General features: G+C 43.3%; 1 protein-coding gene across 2 annotated transcripts; it reads right to left on the bottom strand.

Moving 5' to 3' along the window:
- Nucleotides 1-249: 249 nt before the first annotated feature.
- On the bottom strand, nt 250-18,624 carry HMGCL (3-hydroxy-3-methylglutaryl-CoA lyase). Of its 2 annotated transcripts, none has more exons than XM_087728223.1 (9): nt 18,485-18,624; nt 10,985-11,068; nt 9,230-9,337; nt 7,971-8,066; nt 5,886-6,034; nt 4,675-4,738; nt 3,196-3,384; nt 1,919-2,044; nt 250-946 (listed from the first exon to the last, which is right to left on the bottom strand). In XM_087728223.1, exons 1-9 carry the CDS (start codon nt 18,593-18,595, stop codon nt 845-847), a joined length of 1,029 nt encoding a protein of 342 aa, XP_087584349.1. In that variant the 5' UTR covers nt 18,596-18,624; the 3' UTR covers nt 250-844. The 2 variants fall into 2 exon arrangements, with proteins under 2 accessions (XP_087584349.1, XP_087584350.1); XM_087728224.1 differs by lacking the exon at nt 18,485-18,624 and adding an exon at nt 14,210-14,323.
- Between the last annotated feature and the right edge of the window lie 4,220 nt (nt 18,625-22,844).

Raw genomic sequence — 22,844 nt, 5'->3', positions numbered from 1 at the left:
TGACTCTGGGATCATAAATTCATACCAGTTGCCAAGCGTCTGAATTTTGATCACGTGACCATGGGAGGCTGCAATGGCCATAAATGTGAAAAACAGTCATGTGTCACTTTTTTTGCCGTTGTAACTTTGGTCATTAAATGAATGGTTCTAAGTTGAAGGCTACCACCTGCATGATTGCCTCTGACTACTCCTTGATTCCCTTGGGCAGATCATTAGCACAAATCAAATGGCACAAATAACATTCAAACCCAGAGTAAAAATTATTTTTATTTTTAGAGAAATCCCAGCGTACGTTTTCTTGCTTCAATGTTTGACAAGAACCACTAGACGGGTGTTTCTCAACTTTGGCCACTTTTAAGATGTGTGGACTTCAACTCCCAGAATTCCCCAGGACCACTGCATCTAAAAAGGATGATAATGATCCAAGAGCTTATGAAAAGGGAAGCTTGCCCTGACAGTTAAAACCTTTAGAAAGCCCAGCACTGGAGAGACAGTGGAGGTGCTGGCCAGTGTGAATGGCCCTAGGTACAAAACAGATTTCAGGCACAAGAGACCCAAGTCAAAAATAAGGACAAGAACAATACATTTTCTCCTTAAAACAATTGCAACATCCATCTTCAAATACATCCAACCTGCTTGATAGGCAGATGTGGTGTTCTACAGTCTTTTAATGTCCTCTTCTTCCTCTTAGTGTAAAATCCAGCAGTTTCATCTTCTTGTCTTTTTAATTCCGAGTCATTGGATAGTGCTTAAATAAAGTTGCGGGGACAAATGCTAACAAGGCAGTTTCCAGACTGTCATGCAGTTTTGATCCCAGCAAGTCCAGGAAAGGCACTGGTCTACTTCACAATTTGCAGGTGGCCTGTGCGACTTTTGAACTGGTCTTCCGGTTCAGCATCTTGCAGATGAAAGTGCCTGCTTCAAGGACCTTTGATAGATCCACACCCTTGATAGGTAAAAAGAGGGGGGGAAACAGGCAGCTGTTTATTTTGCATCCACAAAGCTATAAAAGATAGTCCTCAACTTCCAACCACAACTGAACCCAAAAGTTATGCTGCTAAGCAAGACGGTTACGTGAATTTTACCCCATTTTACGACCTTTCTTGCCACAGTTGTTAAGTGGATCGCTGCAGCTGTTAAGTGAATCTGGTTGGCTTCCCCATTCACTTTGTCAGAATGTCACAAAAAGTAATCACGTGACCCTGGGACACTGCAACCGTCATAAACATGAATCACTTGCCAAGTGTCCGAATTTTGATCATCGGACCACAGAGACGCTGCAACAGTTGTAAGTGTGAAAAATGGTCATGTCACTTTTCCAGTGTCACTGTAACTTTGAATGGTCACTAAATGAACTGCTGTAAGTCAAGGACTATCTGCATAATATTCTGCCAATATTCTGTTTCATGTGGCTTAAAATCATTTGCAGAAACATCCAAAACATTCAAATGCAAAATCTTTTGAAGACAAAAGGCTGCCAGGCTAATATTTGCAAAACTTGGCAAGGAGTCTCAAGAATCATGAAACAATTAAGCGAACTAACTGTCTCCTGCAAATTCCACTCCCCTTTTGCTCCTCTTTTATTTCCTCTGGGAGGGGCCATTCATCGTCCACCTGTGGCCTTCCTCCCAAGTCGACCCCTGTTCTTTAGCTCTTCCCTTCATCTGGCAACTCTGCGCATGCGCACACTGGGAACAGGCTCCAGCTGTTCATCTGCCTCACTGATCTCCGACTCTGAAGCCAGCTGATAACTGTCAGATGGCTCTGGCCCCCTCTCTGCCTCTGACACAGAGCCCTCATCAGAGCCTTCCCTAGACTCCAGGACTGGCCCATGTTCCTCCCCAACCTCCTCACTGTGCGAAAGTGCTGCCAGCTCCGCCGGCCACTGGTGGGCCACAACACTCAGCTTCTCACTTACTGTATGAATCCCAAGGCCGTGCAGCATGTACACCATGTCTTCTGTTGCCACATTCCCTGATGCTCCCTGAGCATAAGGACAGCCTCCAAGGCCAGCAACCGATGAATCGACTACATTCACACCCATCTGCAAACAGAAATAGAACCCTTTAAGAATGGTTTGCAATCATAATCTATTGTGAGAAATTAAAGCTTAGGAACTGAGCAAGCCTTTGAAGATCCAAATAAGGTTTCTCTTCTCTCACACTCTCTTTTTTTGAAAAATATATAGTATTTACTCTGTTTCCCCGAAGATAAGTCCTCACCAGATAATAAGCCCAATCGGGCTTTTGAGCCCATGCACTAAAATAAGACCTCCTCACAAAATACACCCCCACAAAATATTGCAACACAGCAGCAGCCACGAGGTGACCACACTCACCGTCTCCTGCACCTCAAAAATAATAAGACCTCCCCGAAAATAAGGCCAAGCGCTTCAAAGTCAAAAGGTCAAAAGAAAATAAGACCCTATCTTATTTTCGGGGAAACACAGTAGTACATAGACTTATATATCACCCTAAAGTGCTTTACAGCACTCTCTGGGTGGTTTACAATGTCAGCACATTGCCCCCACAATCTGGGTCCTCATTTTATTGACCTCAGAAGAATGGAAAGCTGAGTGAACCTTGAGCCGGTCAGGATCGAACTCAAGGCTGTGGGCAAAGTTTGCCTGCAATACTGCATTCTCTTTTATATGTATGCCTTCTTTACCGATATTCTCATTCACAGGACCTGCCTAATGCTCAGATTTGATTTAGAGAAGGTAAGTGGTGAGCAAACTGGTTTCATTTTATTACAGGTGGTCCTCAACATATGACCGTAATGCTCAGATATTGTTAACAAGTCATAAAATGCAGTCTCATGACTGTGGTATGCAGCAAATGTGAGTTTTGTTGCTGAGCATCTGGTTCAGTTACATGGTTGCAAAGGGGGCCCAACTGCTGGAACTTTGAATCTACATTTGTAGGAGATGACGTGGCCCGGGAAGTCAAATGCGTCATCACTCTAGAGTCCATTCGTGCCAAGAGATCTAAGTCCAGGCCTACTTGAATTCCTTTCTATTCTTATCTCCCACTAATTTCCCTTGACTGTTAGTAGTTCAGGTTCTTGTAGAGAACATAACCTTGCAATAAACCTTGGATTTCTGATTTTCCACCCCTGACAATGTCATTTTTTGTGACAGTCATAAGTCAAGGACTACGTCTAAAAGTTGCTTCAAAGACTGAGGGAGAAACTCACCTGTAGTGCAACTAGTGTATTGGCAAGAGCTTGTCCGTAAGTGTCGTGGCAGTGGACAGCAAGAGCTTCAACGGGCACCTCTTTCATGACTGCCGAAAGCATCTCCTTCATGTTACCAGGGGTCCCCACACCAATGGTGTCGCCAAGGGAAATCTCATAGCACCCCATCGCATACATTTTCTTTGACACCTGTCACATAAAAACAGATGTTTTAAAATAAAATTGTAGCTTCTTATTGTTTTTCTTTGGTTGAAAATTCAACACACAATTGTATAATCAGGATGGATTCATCTTCAGGATTTTCTTTCCCTGGAAAAGGTGAATGACTCTGTTGCATTTCCTCCTCTGTTAATTTTTCCCTGCCGCTATGAAATGCTCTGCTTTGGGTGCTCAATTGCTCAATCCAGTTTGCCCTCATTATCTTGCCATAATAGCTGCAAATGGCAGGTAAATATTAGAACTTTGGGTTGAGCCAAATGTGTTTTTTCCCCCCAAAAGGCAACTGGACTTCCTTGGGTGTTTTCTTTGAAAACATTTTGCTTCTCATGCAAGAAGCTTCTTTAGTTCTTGGATGAGGAGTGAACTGTCTTCCAAGAAAACTCCAAGAAAGTCCAGTTGCCTTTTTGGGAAAAAAACACCTTTGGGACAACCATGATGATTGAGAATCTCCATAGAGCAGTGATGGCGAACCTTTTCGGCACCGAATGCCTAAACTGCAACCCAAAACCCACTTAGCACAAAGTGCCAACAAAACAATTTAACCTGAATAATGAGGTTTTACTACCTAAAATAATGATAAACAAGGCAGAATTCAACAATTGTTCTAAGAAAAACGTGATAAATGCACTTTTATGCCCCTTCATTTTTTTCTGCTTTTGAAATATATTTAACAAAAAGAAAAACTTTTGTAATATCATTTCTCTTTCTCTCCTTCTCTTTTCCTCCCTCCTTCTCCACCCCCACCATCCTGCTGAGAGAAACACGATGGATCTGGGCTGAAGCAACGCCACCCGTGCCCACAGAGAGGGCTCCAAGTGCCACCTCTGGCACGCATGTCATAGCTTCTCCACCACTGTCATACTGTCATAGAGGCTCCCAGGTTGAGCCTCTCAAGTGAGGCCAAGAACAAAAACTGTTTGCGGAATCCATAGCACAAGTACAACTGAGATCATGAAGATTGCAATCAGTGATGGCGAACCTTTTTCTTATGGCGTGCCAAAATTGTCCCACAGGGAGTGTGTGCACGCATGTTCCGGTTTGGGCATTCGGGTGCTGAAATGTTTCTCCCTCACTTCTCTAATTTATGGTCTCTCGTGTCCTTGCAATGACATCAGAACAGAAGGCAAATCCTACTGAGTCAATACACGAGTGGCGAGATTTAACTCTCTTCTCAAAGGCTCGTCTTTCTTTTTTGTAAAAGGTAGGATTTCGTTTACAAAAAAGAACACCTCTTCTGAGCAGCTTACACCACGAACTCACCTCTGCCACTTTAGCGGGAGAAATCTTTCCTTCATAAGGGCAGCCAAGAACGCAGGAGACGTAGCTGCATGGAGAAGGGAAGAAAATGCAATGTTGTCATGTAAAATCATGGGAGATGGGTTAATGAAAGTTAGCAGCCCCTGCCTCCCTTGGGTCCAGTCACGAGAGATCTATCCATAACATACCTTATTTTTCACACTATAGGACGCACATCTCCCCCCCACCCACAAAGTGGTTGAAAATGCCTGTATGTCTTATAGAGTGAATGTTGCTGAAACTCCATCCACCCGCCGGCCCCCACCCTTCCGCCTCTGCCTCCCAGCAATTTGCCTCCTTGCAGCAAACAGTCTGGTCAGCTTCAGCACAGCCTAGTTTAGCATGAGCAGCTGATTGGTGGTTGGATTGTCCTCCCGGAATAGCTACAATCAGCTGTTCCAGGCCGTACCTATCGCCGTCTCTGTGCACCCCATTTTCGGTCTCTGAGTGTCTGTTTTTGGCCTCCACCTGTCCCTTTCTCGGCCCGGATGCGCAGAGGCCCAAAATGGGATGTGTGGAGGCGATGATATGAAGCAGCAGCGATAGGTGGTGGCAATCTCCGCAGCCTGGAACAGCTGATTGGCGCAACTCCAGGCGGCTGATCCAACTGCCAATCAGCTGCTCGTGCTAAATCAGGCGGTGTTTAAGCTGACCACGCTATTTGCTGTTTGCTGCAAGGAGGCAAATTGCTGGGAGGCAGATTTTTTTTTCTTGTTTTCCTCCTCAAAAGCTAGATGTATCTTATACTTTGGAGCATCTTACAGTCGGAACAATACGGTGATACTTTTTTGATGGGGGGGGGGGACAGAATCAATATTACCTCTTCCCACAATTACTATTACAAAGGGAAGTTACCAGGTCGTGTAAGGTTTTTTTTTTTTTTTTTTAAAAAACCATCTACAGAGAAGAAGGAGACTTTTTATTATCATGAGGACTAGCTGCTATAAATAGAACTTTCAATTTGGGAGTTGCAGACTGAACACATGTGAAGAGTGCCAGATTGGGGGAAGACTGAGCTAAAAGAAACATTTTTGTGTTTTCTGGAAAGGATGTTGGATTGTCTCCAGCTAAGATCCCTCTTTCTTCCATGTCTCAGCCTTCCTTTCTCCTCCTCATAGGCTACATATAAGGATGCTTGTTCATCACTCAAATCAGCCTGCGGTGCTAATATTTACCCTCGGACTGGAATACTGGCTTCTTTTGATGCCCGCAGAACGTCGCTAAACCTTTGCAGACTCTCCTCTATGGAACAGTTGATGTTCTTTTTTGTGAAGAGCTCGGAGGCTGCCCCGAAGATTGAGACCTCCTTGGCTCCGGCTGTCACCTATCAACAACATAAAAAAGAGCTTAGATATTATACATTTCTCGCTTCAGAAAAGCATAGCCCTTGTTCCTTCCCTCACGACAAATTTATCTATTATTTACTCATTAGATTTTTATCCCACCTTTATTGCTTTCATAAGTAACAGGAACAAGGAATCAGAACAACTCCCTGAGCTGTTCAAAGTTACTTCTTCATTGTTGCAATGCCTATTTACAGGAATCTTGCCAGATGCTCTTGGGGTTAGTCAGATAAGGTTTCAGAGATTCCGGAGGTGTCAGGCCTGCACCGCTTCCTGCTGTGCGAGGACTCTAAGCTCAGCCCCCACTTCACTCCTCCCCCCCTCCCCATGCTAGCTGGAGATTCCACCACAAGATAACAAACGTACCTAATACTCCCTTCCTCCTGTTTTTCCCACTGCAATAACCCTATGAATCAGTTGGCTGGGATTGTAACTGGCCAAGGTCACCAAGCCAACTGTTGACTGAGGCTTCCCAAGAGCCTGAAGCAAACTCCTCCTCCCGACAAAAAACACTTTTCTTAATTTACTGTGAATTCTGCTCATTCACATCCAGCAAAGTCTTTCAAGGGAGGATTTACAGTCACAGACCTTATCTGGCTTGGAGAGCTGACAGGCCGATATCTGCAAAATTTGCCAAGGAGCCTCGGAGGATCATGAACCAATTAAGGGAACTAACTGTCTCCTGCAAACTTCACTCCCCTTTTGCTCCTCTTTTATTTCCTCTGGGAGGGGCCATTCATCATCCACCTGTGGCCTTACTCCCAAGCCGACCCCTGTTCTTTATCTGTTCCCTTCATCTGGCAACTCTGTGCATGCGCACACTGGGAACAGGCTCCAGCTGTTCATCTGACTCACTGATGTCTGATTCTGAAGGCAGCTGATAACTGTCAGATGGCTCTGCCCCCCCCTCTGCCTCCGACACAGAGCCCTCATCAGAGCCTTCCCCAGACTCCAGGACTGGCCATGTTCTTCCCCAACCTCCTCACTGTCCGAATCTGCTGCGGGTGGGACACACCACCAACTTGCTGAGAAACAAACTGTTCCAGACAACCACTTCCTCAAGACACAGGGAAGCAGATACTCTGGATGAGAAACCGGAAATGCAGTGCCAAAGCAGCAAATGGGAGAGCCAGCTGTAGCACTTCAGCCTAGGCTAATGATGTGCCTGGCTTAAAATATGGATCTGCTTTTTCTTTTTCTTTTTTAAATAATTTTGATTGAATGTTTTAATCTTTGAAAACAGAAAGAAAACCTCCACAAGAACAAACAAAACACAAAACATACATAACAATATAAAGTAATTATACAGCCCTCTGTATCAGCTTTCCTGTTTGGCTTTTATAATTCTCCATTCTGCATTGCCTTCCTATTGCTTTATTGGATCTGCTTTTTCAATTCAGACAGAGAAGATAGATAGATATTCCTCGACTTACGACTGGTTGCTTGGTGACCATTTGAACTTCTGATGGACCTAACTGGGAGGTCCTTGCGACCTGGATTCAAAGTTCTGACGGGAGGGAGGGAATAATGAGGGGATCCCCCATTGTCATATAACCGCACTTTGGGTGTGCTTAGCAACCAGGCCATATTTACAGCTATTAGCAGGGCCCTGTGTTCATGTGACCTCAATTTAAGACAGTTTTGTTGAAAACCGGCACTTTTACTTCCGATGTTCAGTAAATCTGGCCCGTAGCAAACCATGGATTTGCTTAACAACCACCAGAGAAAAGATGGCAAGATTGTCACCACTTACGACTGTAATGGGAAGGCTCCCTTATGGTCATTACCTGAGGACTTCCTGTGCCTATCGAAGAGCACTGTGAGAGAAAAGTTCAAAAGGTCTTATAGCTCCACTCATTCGTACCTTCCCTACTAGCGCAAGGGCCTAGGAGCTTTTCGACTGCAGATTTCTCTTACCGCTGCTTCAAATCCCTTGAGGTTCGGCGTGAGGACGGGGTAGCTGACCCCAGAGACCTTCCTGATGCCTTGCATAACTTCTGTGTGGTCAGCCATCTAGGTACCAAAAGGAAGAACAAACAGCAGGCTTAAATTCCTTAGAAATAATCCCGCCACATGCAGTACTAGAATAGAATAACAAGAGCTGGAAGGGACCTTGGAGGTCTTCTAGTCCAACCCCCTGCTCAGGTAGGAAACCCTACACCACTTCAGACAAATGGCTATCCAGTGCTGGAGCATTCACAACTTCTGGAGGCAACTTTGTTCCATTGATTAATTGTTCTAACTGTCAGGGAATTTCTCCTTAGTTCTAAGTTGCTTCTTTCATTGATTAGTTTCCACCCATTGCTTCTTTTCCTGCCTTCAGGCGCTTTGGAGAATAGCTTGACTCCCTCTTCTTTGTGGCAGCCCCTGAGATATTGGAACACTGCTATCATGTCTCCCCTAGTCCTTCTTTTCATTAAACTAGCCATATCCAATTCCAGCAACTGTTCTTTATATGTTTTGAGCCTCCAGTTCCCTCATCATCTTTGTTGCTCTTCTCTGCACTCTTTCTAGAGTCTCCACATCTTTTTTACACCGTGGCGACTAAAACTGAATGCAGTATTCCAAGTGTGGCCTTACCAAGGCATTATAAAGTGGTATTAACACTTGACATGATCTTGATTCTATCCCTCTGTTTATGCAGCCTAGAACTGTGTTGGCTTTTTTGGCAGCTGCTGCACACGGCTGGCTCCTATTTAAATGGTTGTCTACTAGGACTCCGAGATCCCTCTCACAGTTGCTACTATTGAGCAAGGTACCACATATACTGTACCTGTGCATTTTATTTTTCTTGCCTAAATGAGATGACTAGTCACACTTTGTAAAAGGAGAACAGGAATGTCCAACCTTGGCAACTTTAAGTCTTGTGGACTTCAATTCCCAGAATTCTGGGAGTTGAAGTCCACAAGTCTTAAAAGTTGCTAAGGTTCAACGTTCCTGGTGTAGAACACCTCCAAGCCCTTTGATTCAGCATTTACTGCGATTAGCTGGAAAAACATAAATTGTGCCTCTCCTTATGAAAGAAACCAAGCTGAGACATTCATTTATACCAAAGACTAAGCCAAAGACTGTGCTTTAATTAAGGTATGTCAAATAAGCCGAACTAGATCTTGCAAAGGAGCAAAGTAACTGTAGCTTGTGTAGCCAAATCCTTTATGGCCTTTTCCATAACTGACCTGAGGTACCCATTTTGGAGAAACAAAACTGGTGGCTTCTATAACGGAGAGACCCGTCTCTGACAGCATGTTGATTAAATCAATTTTCACCTGGGTGGGAACAATATTCTGAAAAGAGAAAGACAGAGATTTTCCCTTTAACAGCAATTCCATACCCTATTTTTCCAAAAACAAGCCTTCCCCAGATAAGAAGCCCAACCAGGCTTTTGAGCGCATGCACTAAAATAAGCCCCCCCCCCAAAATATTGCAACACAGCAGCAGCCATGAGGTAACCACGCTCGCCACCTTCTGCACCTCAAAAATAATAAGACCTTCCTGAAAATAAGGCTGAGGGCTTATTTTTTTTGGGGGGGGAGGTCAAAAGGAAATAAGACTGTTATTTTCAGGGAAACACGGTAATTGCATTTCCTTCTCAACATTTAGTTGTGGCTGAATCACTACATTCTAAAACCCTTTCTGTTTTTTTCTCCTTTGTATCTTCCCTAACTGTGGATTTTTAAAATGAGCCCACAAACCAGCAGGAACACAGAAACAACATACCTATTATAATAAACAGAAACACATTTGCCGGATTTAATTTTGTTGACGTTGTGACATCATTCAGATTTGTAAACACTTCCTTTTCTCAGGTTTGCCAATGCCAGCCAGCCAGCCTTTGAGACTGACCATTGCAAGAAAGCTCCCTACTTGTGATTCTGCATACAGGTAAGTCCCCGACATATGAACACTTATTTAGCAACTGTGCAAAGTTAGAACAGTGCTGAAATTATGGACTTATGACTGGTCTTTGTATTTATAACCATTGCAGCATCCCCATGATTGCAGTTTGGGTGCTTGGCAACTGACGTGTATTCACAAAAGCTCATGTGACCACCATTTACTTCCCAGTTGGTTTCCAAAAACAAAGTCAATGGGCGAAGCCAGATTTGATTAACAACCAAAACAAAAGTGGTTGTAAAATCAGGCATTGGTAAAGGTAAAGGTTCCCCTTGCACATATGTGCTAGTCGTTCCTGACTCTAGAGGGAGGTGCTCATCTCAATTTCAAAGCCGAAGAGCCAGCGCTGTCCGAAGATGTCTCCATGGTCATGTGGCCGGCATGACTAAACACCGAACGCTGATAACTTGCCACCAAAGATGGTCCCTATTTTTCTACTTGCATTTTTATATGCTTTCGAACTGCTAGGTTGGCAGAAGCTGGGACAAGTAACAGGAGCTCACTCTGTTATGTGGCGCTAGGGATTTGACCTTTCAGATCTACAAGATCAGTGTCTTAGCCACTGAGCCACTGCACCCCTTTTAAATCAGGCATAGTCATATGTAAACTCACTTAACAACCTTATTGCTTACGACCAGTATTCAATTTATAACCACAATTGGCAGCAGAATTTCAGTCATAAATTATTGCAGTCATAAGTTAGAACACTGTGTGGCTGGACCTGATTTTTTGGGCATTTCTAGGGCAGATTAAGCAAATCACATGGTCATAAGTCCAAACCCACTCTCCCAAATGGGTATTTTTGATAAGCATTGATTTACTGGCACAATCCAGCATATTTCAAGTAATTAAACTGATAGGAATTTTGGGAACATAGACTTGAGGTTGAATTTTTAAGCTATGCCAATACTTTACCTAGGAGAAGAATCAAAATAGCACTGATGTCAAAACATCAATTTCACAAGCATAAAACCACCAAAGCCACTTATTTCAAACTTCAGCCACAGCCCAAACACAGCTTAGCAGAGGTCACTTGCCTTTTCATTCTGCAAACCATCCCGTGGACCGACCTCAACTATTTTCACATGCTTGGGAAATGTTCCAGCTGCTGATAAACTGAGCTGTAAAACAAGGGAAAGAAAAGAATGCCAATTCAGTAGACCATCTAGCATCCTGAGTGTATCAAATGTTAAGAAGAAAAATTATTTTGTGATTCTGCAAGAGATGCAATTTTGCTAGCGATAGTTGCGTTAATATTCTTTAACCTTTCAGACTCCAGATGTGTCTGATTATAACTCCTTGAGAATCATGGGATTGTAGTTTGTCTTTAGAAAACATCAGGCCCAGGAAGATCCGATTAGCTGCACAAGGCTGGCACTTATAATTTCAAGCATTTTTTTTTCAATTTACTCCTGTTCCTGTATTTAAAAAAATTACCTTGCCCTCCCAACAAAGTCCAAAGCAGCTAAGGCTATTTCATGACTAACCTTTTGGAATACCGCTTCCATTCCAATGAATTTTGTTTGCAAAACGATTGTACAGAGTTGGCATCCAATTACAGATGCTTCATTGAGTAGCACTGGCGAGCCCGAGTCACACGTTTGGAAAATAAAAAGTGCCTTGGCACAGCAATAGAGAATCCATTCTGAAGCACAAGGTCCCTGAGGCAGTCTTGGCACATCCAGACAGGGCTGGGAAAGAGCTTTTAGAAGTCATGGACTATCACTGTCTCAGATTTCAGGCAATGTTAAACTAGAGGATCCCAAATCAGGTAGCTTTCTACCTCCCTTAGGATGGCTCTGCCTTGCTTCCTACTACTGTACTGTGATTTGACTTGGTTTCTCCTTTTATATTGCTTCATTTGGGGTGTAATTCACCACTGTCGTAAGACATTCCTGCATGCGGATATTATACACACTTCTTCAATGCAGAATATGGCTGTTGTTTTCAAACATCTGTTTTTGAATACCACTGTATTCTAAAGCTATGCTGCAGGAAACCTCAAAGTTAAAAGTTCATTGTGAAATTGGTGGTAGTTAACAAATCTGCCTATATGTCAACTTTTTTCAGCTATCCTTTCTGGCTACCTCACATCTTCTGATGTGTATTTTTAAGATAGATCATAAATATATTATAGGATGCTTTCTTCGTTTAAGACAGGAGTGGGTAATCTGAGGCTCTGTAGCTATCTTTGGCTCCCAAGCCTCAATTTAGTGGCCTCTGAACCCTTCCCTGTGAATTAAAAACTAGCTATGTTTCTGCACATTTTCAGGTATGAAAGACACGAGATTTAAGGCTGTACAAAGCATACAAAAAACTTCATGAAGCTTATGGGCACAATCAATGCACACCTCCACAAAGCACTGAGGCAGCCATGCCTGCCAGAAAGCTCAATTTGGCTGTTGCAAAGCCTTTCCCAGCTTGTTTGTTCATGAATGTAAACAGGCATTGGACAGGCAACCTGGGAATGTCCTTGAAGCAGTATAAGTGAGTGATTTGGAGAAAGAGGCTCAAAGGTTTGAGTGCTACTGAAGCATGAATATTTAAATCATCATCTCCACCCACATAAAAGTCCTAGCAGAAAGTCCTAACCCTGCATATACAGGTAGTTCTCGACTTACAATTGATTTAGTGACTGTTGAACGTTAAAACAGCACTGAAAAAAGTGACGACTGTTTTTGACACCTATGACTATTGCAGCATCCCAATGGTCACATGATGAAAATTCAGACATTTGGCATCTTACTCATATTTATGACGATTGCAGTATCCCAGGGTCATATGGTCACCTTTTGCAACCTTCTGACAAGCAAAGTCAGTAGGGAAGCTGGATTCACTTAGCAAATATGCTATCGACAACTGCAATGATTCACTTAACATCTGTGGCAAAGGTCATGAAACAGGGGCAAAACTCAGCTTCTTGCTTCGCAACAGAAATTTTGGGCCGAGAATGCATAGGCTACATCGTCTGACCCATTTCTTTCCTTTTTAAAACAACAACAACAACAACAACAACAAGCACAGTTCCACAAAGTAAAAAGTGGACCATACTTAGCTTAGGATAAGAATGACCCACCCACACTCCCAAAAAACCTAGCCACCAAACAAATTGGAGTGCATCATGTTATTGTTGTTAGTTGTGAAGTTCGTGTCTGACCCATTGTGACCACATGGACAACGTTTGTCCAGGCCTTCCTGTCCTCTACCATCCTCTGGAGTCCATTAAAGCTCATGCAGACTGCTTCGGTGACTGCATCCAACCACCTCCTTCTCTGCTGTCCCGTTCTTCTTTTGCCCTCAGTCTTTCCCAGGCTCTTCTCCAGTGAGTCATTACTTCTCATTAAAGGCCCAAAGTACTTGAGTTTCCTCTTCAAGATCTGGCCTTCTAAAAGCAATTATTATGAGTGCATCATAAGTCCTTGGAAAAGTTAAAGATACTATTCTTATCCTGCCCATGCTGCAGCCACGTATCACAGTTGTGCATGTGGAAATCACCTCTTTCCCCAGTACTCCCAGCCAAAGTCGAAGGCTCAAAGCTGCAATCGCAGCTCCCTGCTTCAGGCATAACTCACGCATGCACACTCATATCCTAAGGAGGTGTGCACATGTTCTACCCATGTTGTTATTGAGCAGGCTGACTTTTATCCCAAATATCTCAGAACACTTCAGGGCTCGCAGAAACCCATGTCACGACCCAACTTGTTCTGATCCCGGAGTGCAAACAACACAAACCCCCTCTGGCTCAGGCGAAGCTTGGGAGTTTTTCCAAATATTTTGCACTGGCAAACGAATCAAGCAGGTGGGAGTTCTCCCAACACAAATAAAACACAACCCACAAACCCAACAGCCAACCTTAAACCTTAAGTCAGTATCTAAAGCAGAGGTCTTCAAACTTCTCCACTTTAAGACTTGTGGACTTTAACTCCTAGAATTCTGGGAATTGAAGTCGACAAGTCTTAAAACGACCAAGTTTGGGGATCCCTGATCTAAAGCGAATGCTTTGCAAGCTAAGAAACCCAGGCAAGGAGAGACTGCCCTCCAGGTGATCATTATTCTTTGCTGCAACTGCAACTCCCAGAATCCTCTGCCATTCACCCTCTGCGCCAGGGTTGCTGGAAGCTGTAGTCCCCAGCGCGCGCGGAAGCTGCCCTAAGGTCCAAGCCCCGTATGGAGCCTCCTTCCCAGCCACGGCAGCGCTCGAGGCTGCCACCCCGCAGAAGGCCCGGGAGGAGCCGCGCCCGCTGGCCTTTAGGCTCGCTCACCGGCCGCAGCGAAGCCACCAGCCGCGGCAGCCCCCGCTTCAGCGCCACCATCGCGCCGCGTCCTCTCGCTCCAGGAGGAGGCGCAGGAGACTCACGTGATAGGGCTTGGGCGCGGTCACGTGGCCGCCCGCAGATCAGTGCTTCGAGCCCCCCTCTCTCTATCCCCCTCTCCCTCCCTCCCCCTCTCTTCCCCTCCCTCCCCCTCTCTTCCCCTCCCTCCCTCTCTCTCCCCCTCCCTCCCCCCTCTCTCTGTGTCGAGCTACTATGACTCCCATCACCCCCAGCCAGCAAGATTTATGGGACTTGTCACATACTTTAGAATAACAGTGTTGGAAGGGGCCTTGGAGGTCTTCTAGTCCAACCCCCTGCTTAGGCAGGAAACCCTATATACCATTTCAGACAAATGGTTATCCAACCTCTTCTTTTTTAAAAAAAAATACGTTTATTTCCATTTCCATTTCATTTCATACAATCACAATGTATACTGTGCATGACCGGGGCATATAACATTGAGTAATAAACACAGCCCTCGCTTTCATAGACCATACCCCCCAAAATACAAATCCAATATGCCACCTTGACCCACCATACACCCTACACCTCTTCTTAAAGACTTCCGGTGTTGGAGCATTCACAACTTCTGGTGGCAAGTCATCCCACTGGTTAACTGTTCTAATGACATGATACTTCTCTTTAGTTCTAGGTTGCTTCTCTCCTTGATTATAGTCTCCATCCATTGCTTCTTGTCCAACCTCGGGTGCTTTGGGGAATACTTTGACTCCCTCTTCTTTGTGGCAGCCCCTGAGATATTGGAAGACTGCTATCATGTCTCCCCTAGTCCTTCTTTTCATCAAACTAGACATACCCTGTTCCTGCAACCATGTCTTTGGAGATTCTTATCATCCAAGGTCCTAGTTGTCTCAAATTTATTTTTTTATAAAAGAGCACCTTTTGAGACAGTAATGGGAGATATAATCCAAGGCTCAGGGGCCTTCAGTTATTCCCTCTGTGCAATGGAGGTGGGCAAGCTTCACCTACCTAATGCCTGCCTGTTACAAAGAGGACAGGAAGGGAAATGCCTGTGGCGGATGCGCTGTTGGTGAGGTTCAGCTGCAGCCTGTGCAATAGGCAGTGTTTGATTAACAGGGACCTTGTAGGTCATCTAATCCACCCCCCCTCCAAGCAGGATACATCATTTCTGACAGGTGATCAAGCAAGCAGCATATTCAGCCTCTGTATTCAAAATGGGTCATGCAGAGTAGTAAGCATGGCAGTTTCTGCTTATCCTAGCCATAGTAGGTCAAATGAAAGATAACCAATGGTACTAGGAGTTTCTCTATAATTAAACATAGCGCTTTATAATATAGTTTAAATGAGGAAACTCAAGGCCTCTTTAAGGACATTTAACTTTTATGCATCTCACATAAGGATCTCAAATTTGTAGGCCTGCTTAAAGGTTACATTTTGGGGGGGGAGCCTGCACAGCCATTTGAATGCACTGCATTTTGAAACATCAGTTTCAAAATGCAGTGCATAAGAGCCAAGGTGGCGCAGTGGTTAAATGCAGCACTGCAGGCTGACTGCTAGATCAGCAGTTCAGCGGTTCAAATCTCACCGGCTCAGGGTTGACTCAGCCTTCCATCCTTCCGAGGTGGGTAAAATGAGGACCCGGATTGTTGTTGGGGGCAATATGCTGACTCTGTAAACCGCTTAGAGAGGGCTGAAAGCCCTATGAAGCGGTATATAAAAATCTGCTATTGCTATCAGTTCCTCTGAGAGTGTGCAAAGTGCACCTAAAGAAGCCCCAGGCAGCCTGAGATTTTAAGCATTGTGGGGGCGGGGGGAGAGAAAGAGACTGACTGACTGACTGACTGACTGACTGACTGACTGGAAAGCGACTGGAAGTGCTCAAGGACTCAGCAAGAATAACAAGCGTTGGTTGTGTGGACGCAACATCTTTAATCAGGCCAGTTTCAAATCTAGCAGTGGCAATTTCGTGAGCTGCTACATTTATGGTTTTTGTGGCTTAACAGAATAGAATGGAATGGAATTCTTTATTGGCCAAGTGTGATTGGGCACCAAGGAATTTGTCTTTGGTGCAGATGCTCTCAGTGTATATAAGGACAATAAAATACATTCATCACAAATAAAAACATACAACACTTAGTGATAGTCAAGGTTACTAATAAACTATCAAATGGTAATAGTAAACAAAACAATATAAATTGTAAAGATACAAGCAACATGGTTATAGTCATAAGTGGGAAGAGATAAATACTAGGAAGGAAGAGAAGAAGAATAGTAATACAGTCTTGGAAAATTATTTGACAGTGTTATGGGAATTAGTTGTTAAGCAGAGTGAAGGCATTTGGGGGAAAAGCTGTCCTTGTGTCTAGTTCTGGTGTACTGTGCCTTATAGCGTCGTTTTTGAGGGCAGAAGTTGAAACAATTTATGTCCAGGATGTGTGGGGTCTGTGGATATTTTCCCAGCCCTCTCAGCTCCCTGCCTTAGTTTATGGGACGGATCCTGGAAATGGGTTAATTTAAGAAACCAGGTTAAACACTCCATAAACAACACTCATGAAGCTCTTAATGTGCTTTTACTCCAGATCTTAACCCACCCTTCCTACCTTTGAGGCTTTGTTTGCTTTACTCCTTTCTTGGTCTCTGCTGAAACCCTTCTACCCTCCAACCTGACACCTACTCTACTCTGGTTTCTATTCTTTTACAACAGCACCAAATTGGTGTGGATTTTTCTGCCACTATGAATTGAATTGCCTGCTTATCTTCTAACAGAGGAAACTGCCAATTCCAGTATTTACATTGTCACCAGCTCTCCAGGATTTGGGGGAGGAGTTTCTTGAGCATCAAACCTGGGATTTCCTAGGTGCAAAGCAGGTGTCCTCTGTATTACCTGTTCTTCCAGCCTACCCAGTATTCCTATAGGACGGTGGTCATCCCTCTTAAATATATTATGCTACCTCTCTCGCCTCTTAAAACTAACCTTTGCCAGGAAACAGTTTCTGAGCCTACCTATTTCAATTCCCCTTAAATGAAGTTTCAGTCATAATCGTATTGTAATCATTACTCTTGGAGACTTAAATTTTGAATAACTATATTTGAGGTTTAATTACATTCACAGACCAGCCAACGTTTGCTGATCCTTAAACAGCTATGCTGGATTAAACCTGTCTGGTAAGGAATTCTAGGAATTGAAAGTTCACAAATATGGAAAGTGCCTAAATTAGGAATTATATAGGTATTTAGGTATTTTAGGTATTTATTAATGCTTATAGGCCGCCCTTTTCCCTGAGGGGACTCAGGGCAGCTTACATAAAATAAGGGGGGGTGGGTATACAGACAATAGACACAACAATACATAGAAGTAAAATAGTAAGCAACATTCATTCATCATTCGGGTGGGGACAGTTATCTTTGTCCCCAGGCCTGACGGGCTAGCCAGGTCTTAAGGGCTGTGCGGAAGGTCTGGACGGTGGTGAGGGTACGAATCTCCACGGGGAGATCGTTCCAAAGGGTCGGAGCTACTACTGAAAAGGCTCTCCTCTGTGTAGTTGCCAGTCGACACTGACTGGCAGATGGAACTCGGAGGAGGCCTAATCTATGTGATGTGGTTTGGTATTATGGTTAAGTGCACTGATCTAGGAAAGACTGAGTTTTACTTACTTACTTACTTTACTTTATTGTCATTGTACATGGTACAACAAAATTAAATGCCATCTTCAGTGTACATTATAACTATAAAAAGACTTCCCTTACACTCAAAAACAGTTGGGTGATTTGGGAGTCAGTCCATACACTCTCCAATGAAAACTCCTGAAATGTTGCCAAGAAAACTACATGAACTATCCATATAATCATCAAGAGTCAAGATTGATATTGGATATTAAAAGGTTATATCCTTGATTTAAAAGTCTTACTTGAATCCAAGATGGAATTTCATTTTGTAGTACCTTTTTATATCGTTGAATTTAACTACCACCATTCATAAACCTTTGCCATTGTAAATTCTCTTTTGCTTGGAACATTTCTGGTTAATCCAAACCTCTTAGAACCTGATTCTATGCACAGTTGTTAGAAATCTCCCACTGAACCCCATGGGGATTATCCTTATGCTGGCATGCACAGGATAGTAACTGAAATCTAAGAACCATACCATCTTTCTTTGTTGCACTGTATACCTGTTGCAGCAATTTAGATAATTCTACTCTCATTTTGGTAGTATTGGGGGGCAAAAAATAAAAATAAATCACATACCTGCCCTATCAAGCTTCCTCTTCGTAAAGGCCCCATTTGGCACTCTGGTGCTTCTTGCTCACTGAGAGGTGTAGCTTGTGCTGTAGACCTGGAGAAGTGTCCTAAGCACATTTATACCATTAAATCAACAAGAGAAGATGGCTTGGAAACAGACCCACTGTTTGTTTTGGCTCTTGAAAGCAATATCCCCTTCCATGAAGAGAAGCGTATCCTTATTCTCTCTCTCCCAGGGTTCAACAATAATTGTGCTTCATTGCCAAGGCCACATCCTTCACGTGTACATAAAGCACGTGTCAACACCGTGGCTCTTCACGGTGGTGCAAGGGGCATTCTGTGCCAAGCCCCATTTGCCAATGCTCTAAATTGCCTGAATTGCTGTTGTCTCGGGTTTTCACAAATCCTATAAGGCCGGTTGAGAGCAGTGACATCAATTTTGTCTCTTGATCTTTCAGCTGGAATGGATGCCAACCTGGCAGTCTATTTGGCAGACTGTTCTTGCATAACCCGGCATTTAGTGACGTTCATTGGCAGTCACCTTTATTTGGAGCAAGTGGACCTTGGCTCTTTCCCCCCCACCCCAAAGGTGTTAAGAAATCCCTTCAAAAGCGATCCAAAGTAATGAAAGGAGCAGAGCAGGGATTTCTTTGGCTCAGGGGAAAGAGCTACAGTGACAACCGTCCCCTTGGCCTGTATGGCAAAAGAAACTACTGGGACATTTTTTTTTATTACCAAGAGTAAAAATTTACTGAGAGATCCATACAGGCACAGAAGAAGAAAAGCCGGCTCTGAGGTTTTGTACTGCGAACCGCAGTATAATAAAACCCCCTTTAGTTCTTCCTCCCAGGCCGCCCAGTGCCCATTGTCCACCAATCCTGGGCAAGGTGGGTTTCATATATGTTTACCACTGATTTGCCACACATCAACAATGTGAGCATGCGCACACACTCGCTTCATGAGCGTGTGTGCATTCCATGCATGGGTGCGGCCTTCCACGCATGCACTTTGCTTGCACAGGCGGTTTGCACGCATGCACGCAGCTTAGAAAACGTGGCTAAATAGGGCTGCATAGAACCGGGGCAGGTGGGCTCGTGCACCCACAGGTCGCCATGGACCGCCCGAACCAATCCGAACTGGCTGAATACCACCGCTGAATCCAGGTCAATCATTTTATTTTGGGAAAACAAGTCTGCACCTTTCAAAAATCTTCTGCTCGTGACCTTGGGGTTGTAAGATTTTCTCAAGCTGCAAACGGCTCACTTGAATTCCTTCTCTCCCTCCCAGCTCCCCACACATTCCCATCATAGCCTCCCTCTCTCCCGTGTTTCTTTGTCAAGCTGAGAGCACAGAGGTGTTTTGCGAGTCAACTTTGACATACTACAGCTGTGGTTTGAAAGTAAAAGTTGCTTTGAAAATGTAGTTAGTCCTCGACTTATAACAATTGGTATCAGAACTCTTGTTGCTAAGTTAGATGGTTGTTGAGTGAAATGTGCCCACGTTTCAGATACTTTTGCCACAGTTCAGCGAATTACAGGTGGTCCTCGAGTTATGACCACAACTGGGCTCAACATTTATGTTGCTAATAGTGAAATATTTGTTAAGTGAGATTTGCCCCATTTTACAACCTTCCCTGCAATAGTTGTTAAGTGAATCACTGCAGTTAATAACACAGTTGTTAAGTGAATCTGGCTTCCCAATTGACTCTGCGTGTTGGAAGATTGCAAAAAGTGATCACATGACTCCAGGACACTGCAACCGTCATAAATACGAGTCAGTTGCCAAGAGTCTGAATTTTGATCATGTGGTCATGGGGATGTTTGCAACAGTTGTGAAAAACAGTCATAAGTCATTTTTTTACTGCTGTTGTAACTTCAAACAGTCACTAAACGAATGGTTATAAGTCGAGTTCTATCTGTACTGCAGTTGTTAAGTGAATCATGAGGTTTTTAAGCAAATCCAGCTTTCCCCCATTAACTTGTCAGAAGCTGGCTGGGAAGTCGCAAATGGGGATCACATGACCTGGGACGCAACAATCATAATCACATGACTGCTGCCAAGCACCTGAACGTTATTGACGTGACCATGGAGATGTTGGTTTGCAAGTCTCTTTTTCAGTGCCATAACTCTGAATGGTCATTAAATAAATGCTTGGAAGTTGAGTACCACCTGTATTGTGCTGACAAAAGCTTTTTGCTCAGTCATTGACGAAGAGTAAATTAAATAATTAAAACTCAGGCTAAAATAAATTGGATTATTGACAAACTATATTCCCCTATCTTGTGAATGGACAGTTAATATGGAATAGAATAGAATAGAATAGAATAACAAAGTTGGAAGGGACCTTGGAGATCTTCTAGTCCAACCCCTTGCTTAGACAGGAAACCCTACACCACTTCAGACAAATGGTTATCCAACATCTTCTTAAAAACTTGCAATGTTGGAACATTCACAACTTATGGAGGCAAGCTGTTCCACTGATTTGTGAAATGTGTTAAAACTTCTGGATTAATCAGTTGTTCCACTTATTAATTGTTCTGTCAGGAAATTTCTCCTTAGTTCTAAGTTGCTTCTCCTTGATTAGTTTCCACCCATTGCTTCTTGTCCTACCCTCAGGTGCTTTGTAGAATAGCTTGACTCCCTCTTCTTTGGGGCAGCCCCTGAGATATTGGAAGACTGCTATCATATCTCCCCTAGACCTTCTTTTCATTAAACTAGACACAGCAAGTTCCTGCAACCGTTCTTCATATGTTTTAGCCTCCAGTCCCCTAACCCTCTTTGCTGCTCTTCTCTGCACTCTTTCTAGAATCTCCACATCTTTTTTACATCGTTGTGACCAAAACTGGATGCAGTATTCCAATTGCAGTTAAGTTACTTAAGAGGTTGCAGAAGTCAAACCTGAACTGTGTTTCCCGTCTTCTGCCCTACCTTCTCTTGAGCAAACATTTTGGAAATATTAAGGTATGCACCAGATGAGATTGCCAGTTTCACCTTTGCCCCAAAAGAATTTGCTTTTATTCTGTGAGTTCAACTTCCCCCTTCTTTAAAAACTCTACTCAGAAGTGCAAGCCTATGTAGAATTTCTGTAATTACATTATCCTAAATCAAAAAGTGATTACAAGTATGGCTTAGGTACTACGTTAATTGAGAAAGATTACCTTTGATTTTGATTCTTGAAAAGAGGATTAAAATGTAAGGACCTCTTTGTCTCCATTGTCTCTGCGAGTTATAACAATCCTCTCTTAAAGGATAACATTTGGAGAGGGAGGTAAAATATTTCCGGTGGCATATATTTTGTCTTTCAACTAAACATTTAATTCTATTGCACATGATTTAATGGAAAGTCAGGCAAAATTCGTCTTTCAGTTGAAAGGCATTTTAGAGGTAACTTTACAAAAATGTGTGCTCCTGCAGAAGTTTTAATATGATCCCCAAAAGCATGCTAATGATCTTGCCAAAACTAATATCTCTACTCAAATTTGTTCCAAGGATTGCTGCACCATGAAGTGGGACCAATGCAAACATTTATATGTATTTCAATATTTATTTATTTAAAAAAAAAACATTTAAAAGCCGATAGGAAGAAAAAGACACCATGGTTGATATATTATAGAAATCTGTATTAGAATCATCTCTTGAAACCTTACCTAGTAGTCCTTGACTTACAGCCACAATTGAGCCTAAAAATTTATGTTGTTAACTGAGACATTTGTTAAGTGAATTTTGCCCTATTTTACAACATTTCTTGTCTCAGTTGTTAAGTGAATCGCTGCAGTTGATAAATGAGTAACCCAATTATTAACTGAATCTGGCTTCCCCATTGACTGCTTTTCAGGAAGTCGCAAAAGGTGATCGCACCACCTTGGGACCCTTCAACCGTCATAAATATGAACCAGTTGCCAAACATCTGAATTCTGATCACGTGATCAATGGGGATGCTGGAAAGGTTGTAACTGTGGGGAAAGTGTCATAAATCACTTTTTCAGTACTGTTGTAACATTGAATGGTCACTAATTGAATGGTCACTAAACAAACTATTGTAAGTCGAGGACTACCTGTACAGACTACATGTTGCTGTATCCCCACCCCTCCTTAATTTACCAGCATTGATTTAATTTACGCATGCAAAAGGCTATTCTTTTTGGAAATTTGGTTCTAGCCTATTTCGCCCACTTTCTCATTCTCTGTCTTATCTGACCATTGGTGATGCACATTCATGGAATGGGAAGGGGATGTTCTCAGAATTGCAAAATGCCAGCCACACAATACTTAAAGCTCTTTGTATTGGCTAATTCGTTGCTCCGTTCCCTTCTCCTAATGTGGAGAGGTGAAAATATTCAACACACTGCTCCACACCTCTCTCAAG

The sequence above is a fragment of the Thamnophis sirtalis genome, unplaced genomic scaffold, assembly GCF_051295495.1.
Source record: "Thamnophis sirtalis isolate CommonGarterSnake01/CBP01778 unplaced genomic scaffold, rThaSir2_p1.2 scaffold_13, whole genome shotgun sequence".
NCBI classification, from domain to species: domain Eukaryota; kingdom Metazoa; phylum Chordata; class Lepidosauria; order Squamata; family Natricidae; genus Thamnophis; species Thamnophis sirtalis.
The sequence above is the reverse complement of the archived record's forward strand: the minus strand, read 5'-3'. Positions and strand labels throughout refer to the sequence as shown.

Excerpts from the sequence above, each read along its gene's own strand:
- HMGCL (XM_087728223.1), bottom strand. The coding sequence starts at position 18,595 with ATGTGCTTAGGACACTTCTCCAGGTCTACAGCACAAGCTACACCTCTC. Across the intron at positions 9,338-10,984 it reads ATGGTTTGCAGAATGAAAAG|AATATTGTTCCCACCCAGGT; the intron begins GCAAGTGACCTC and ends TTCTCTTTTCAG. Across the intron at positions 4,739-5,885 it reads GCCAGTATTCCAGTCCGAGG|CTACGTCTCCTGCGTTCTTG; the intron begins GTAAATATTAGC and ends TTCTCCATGCAG.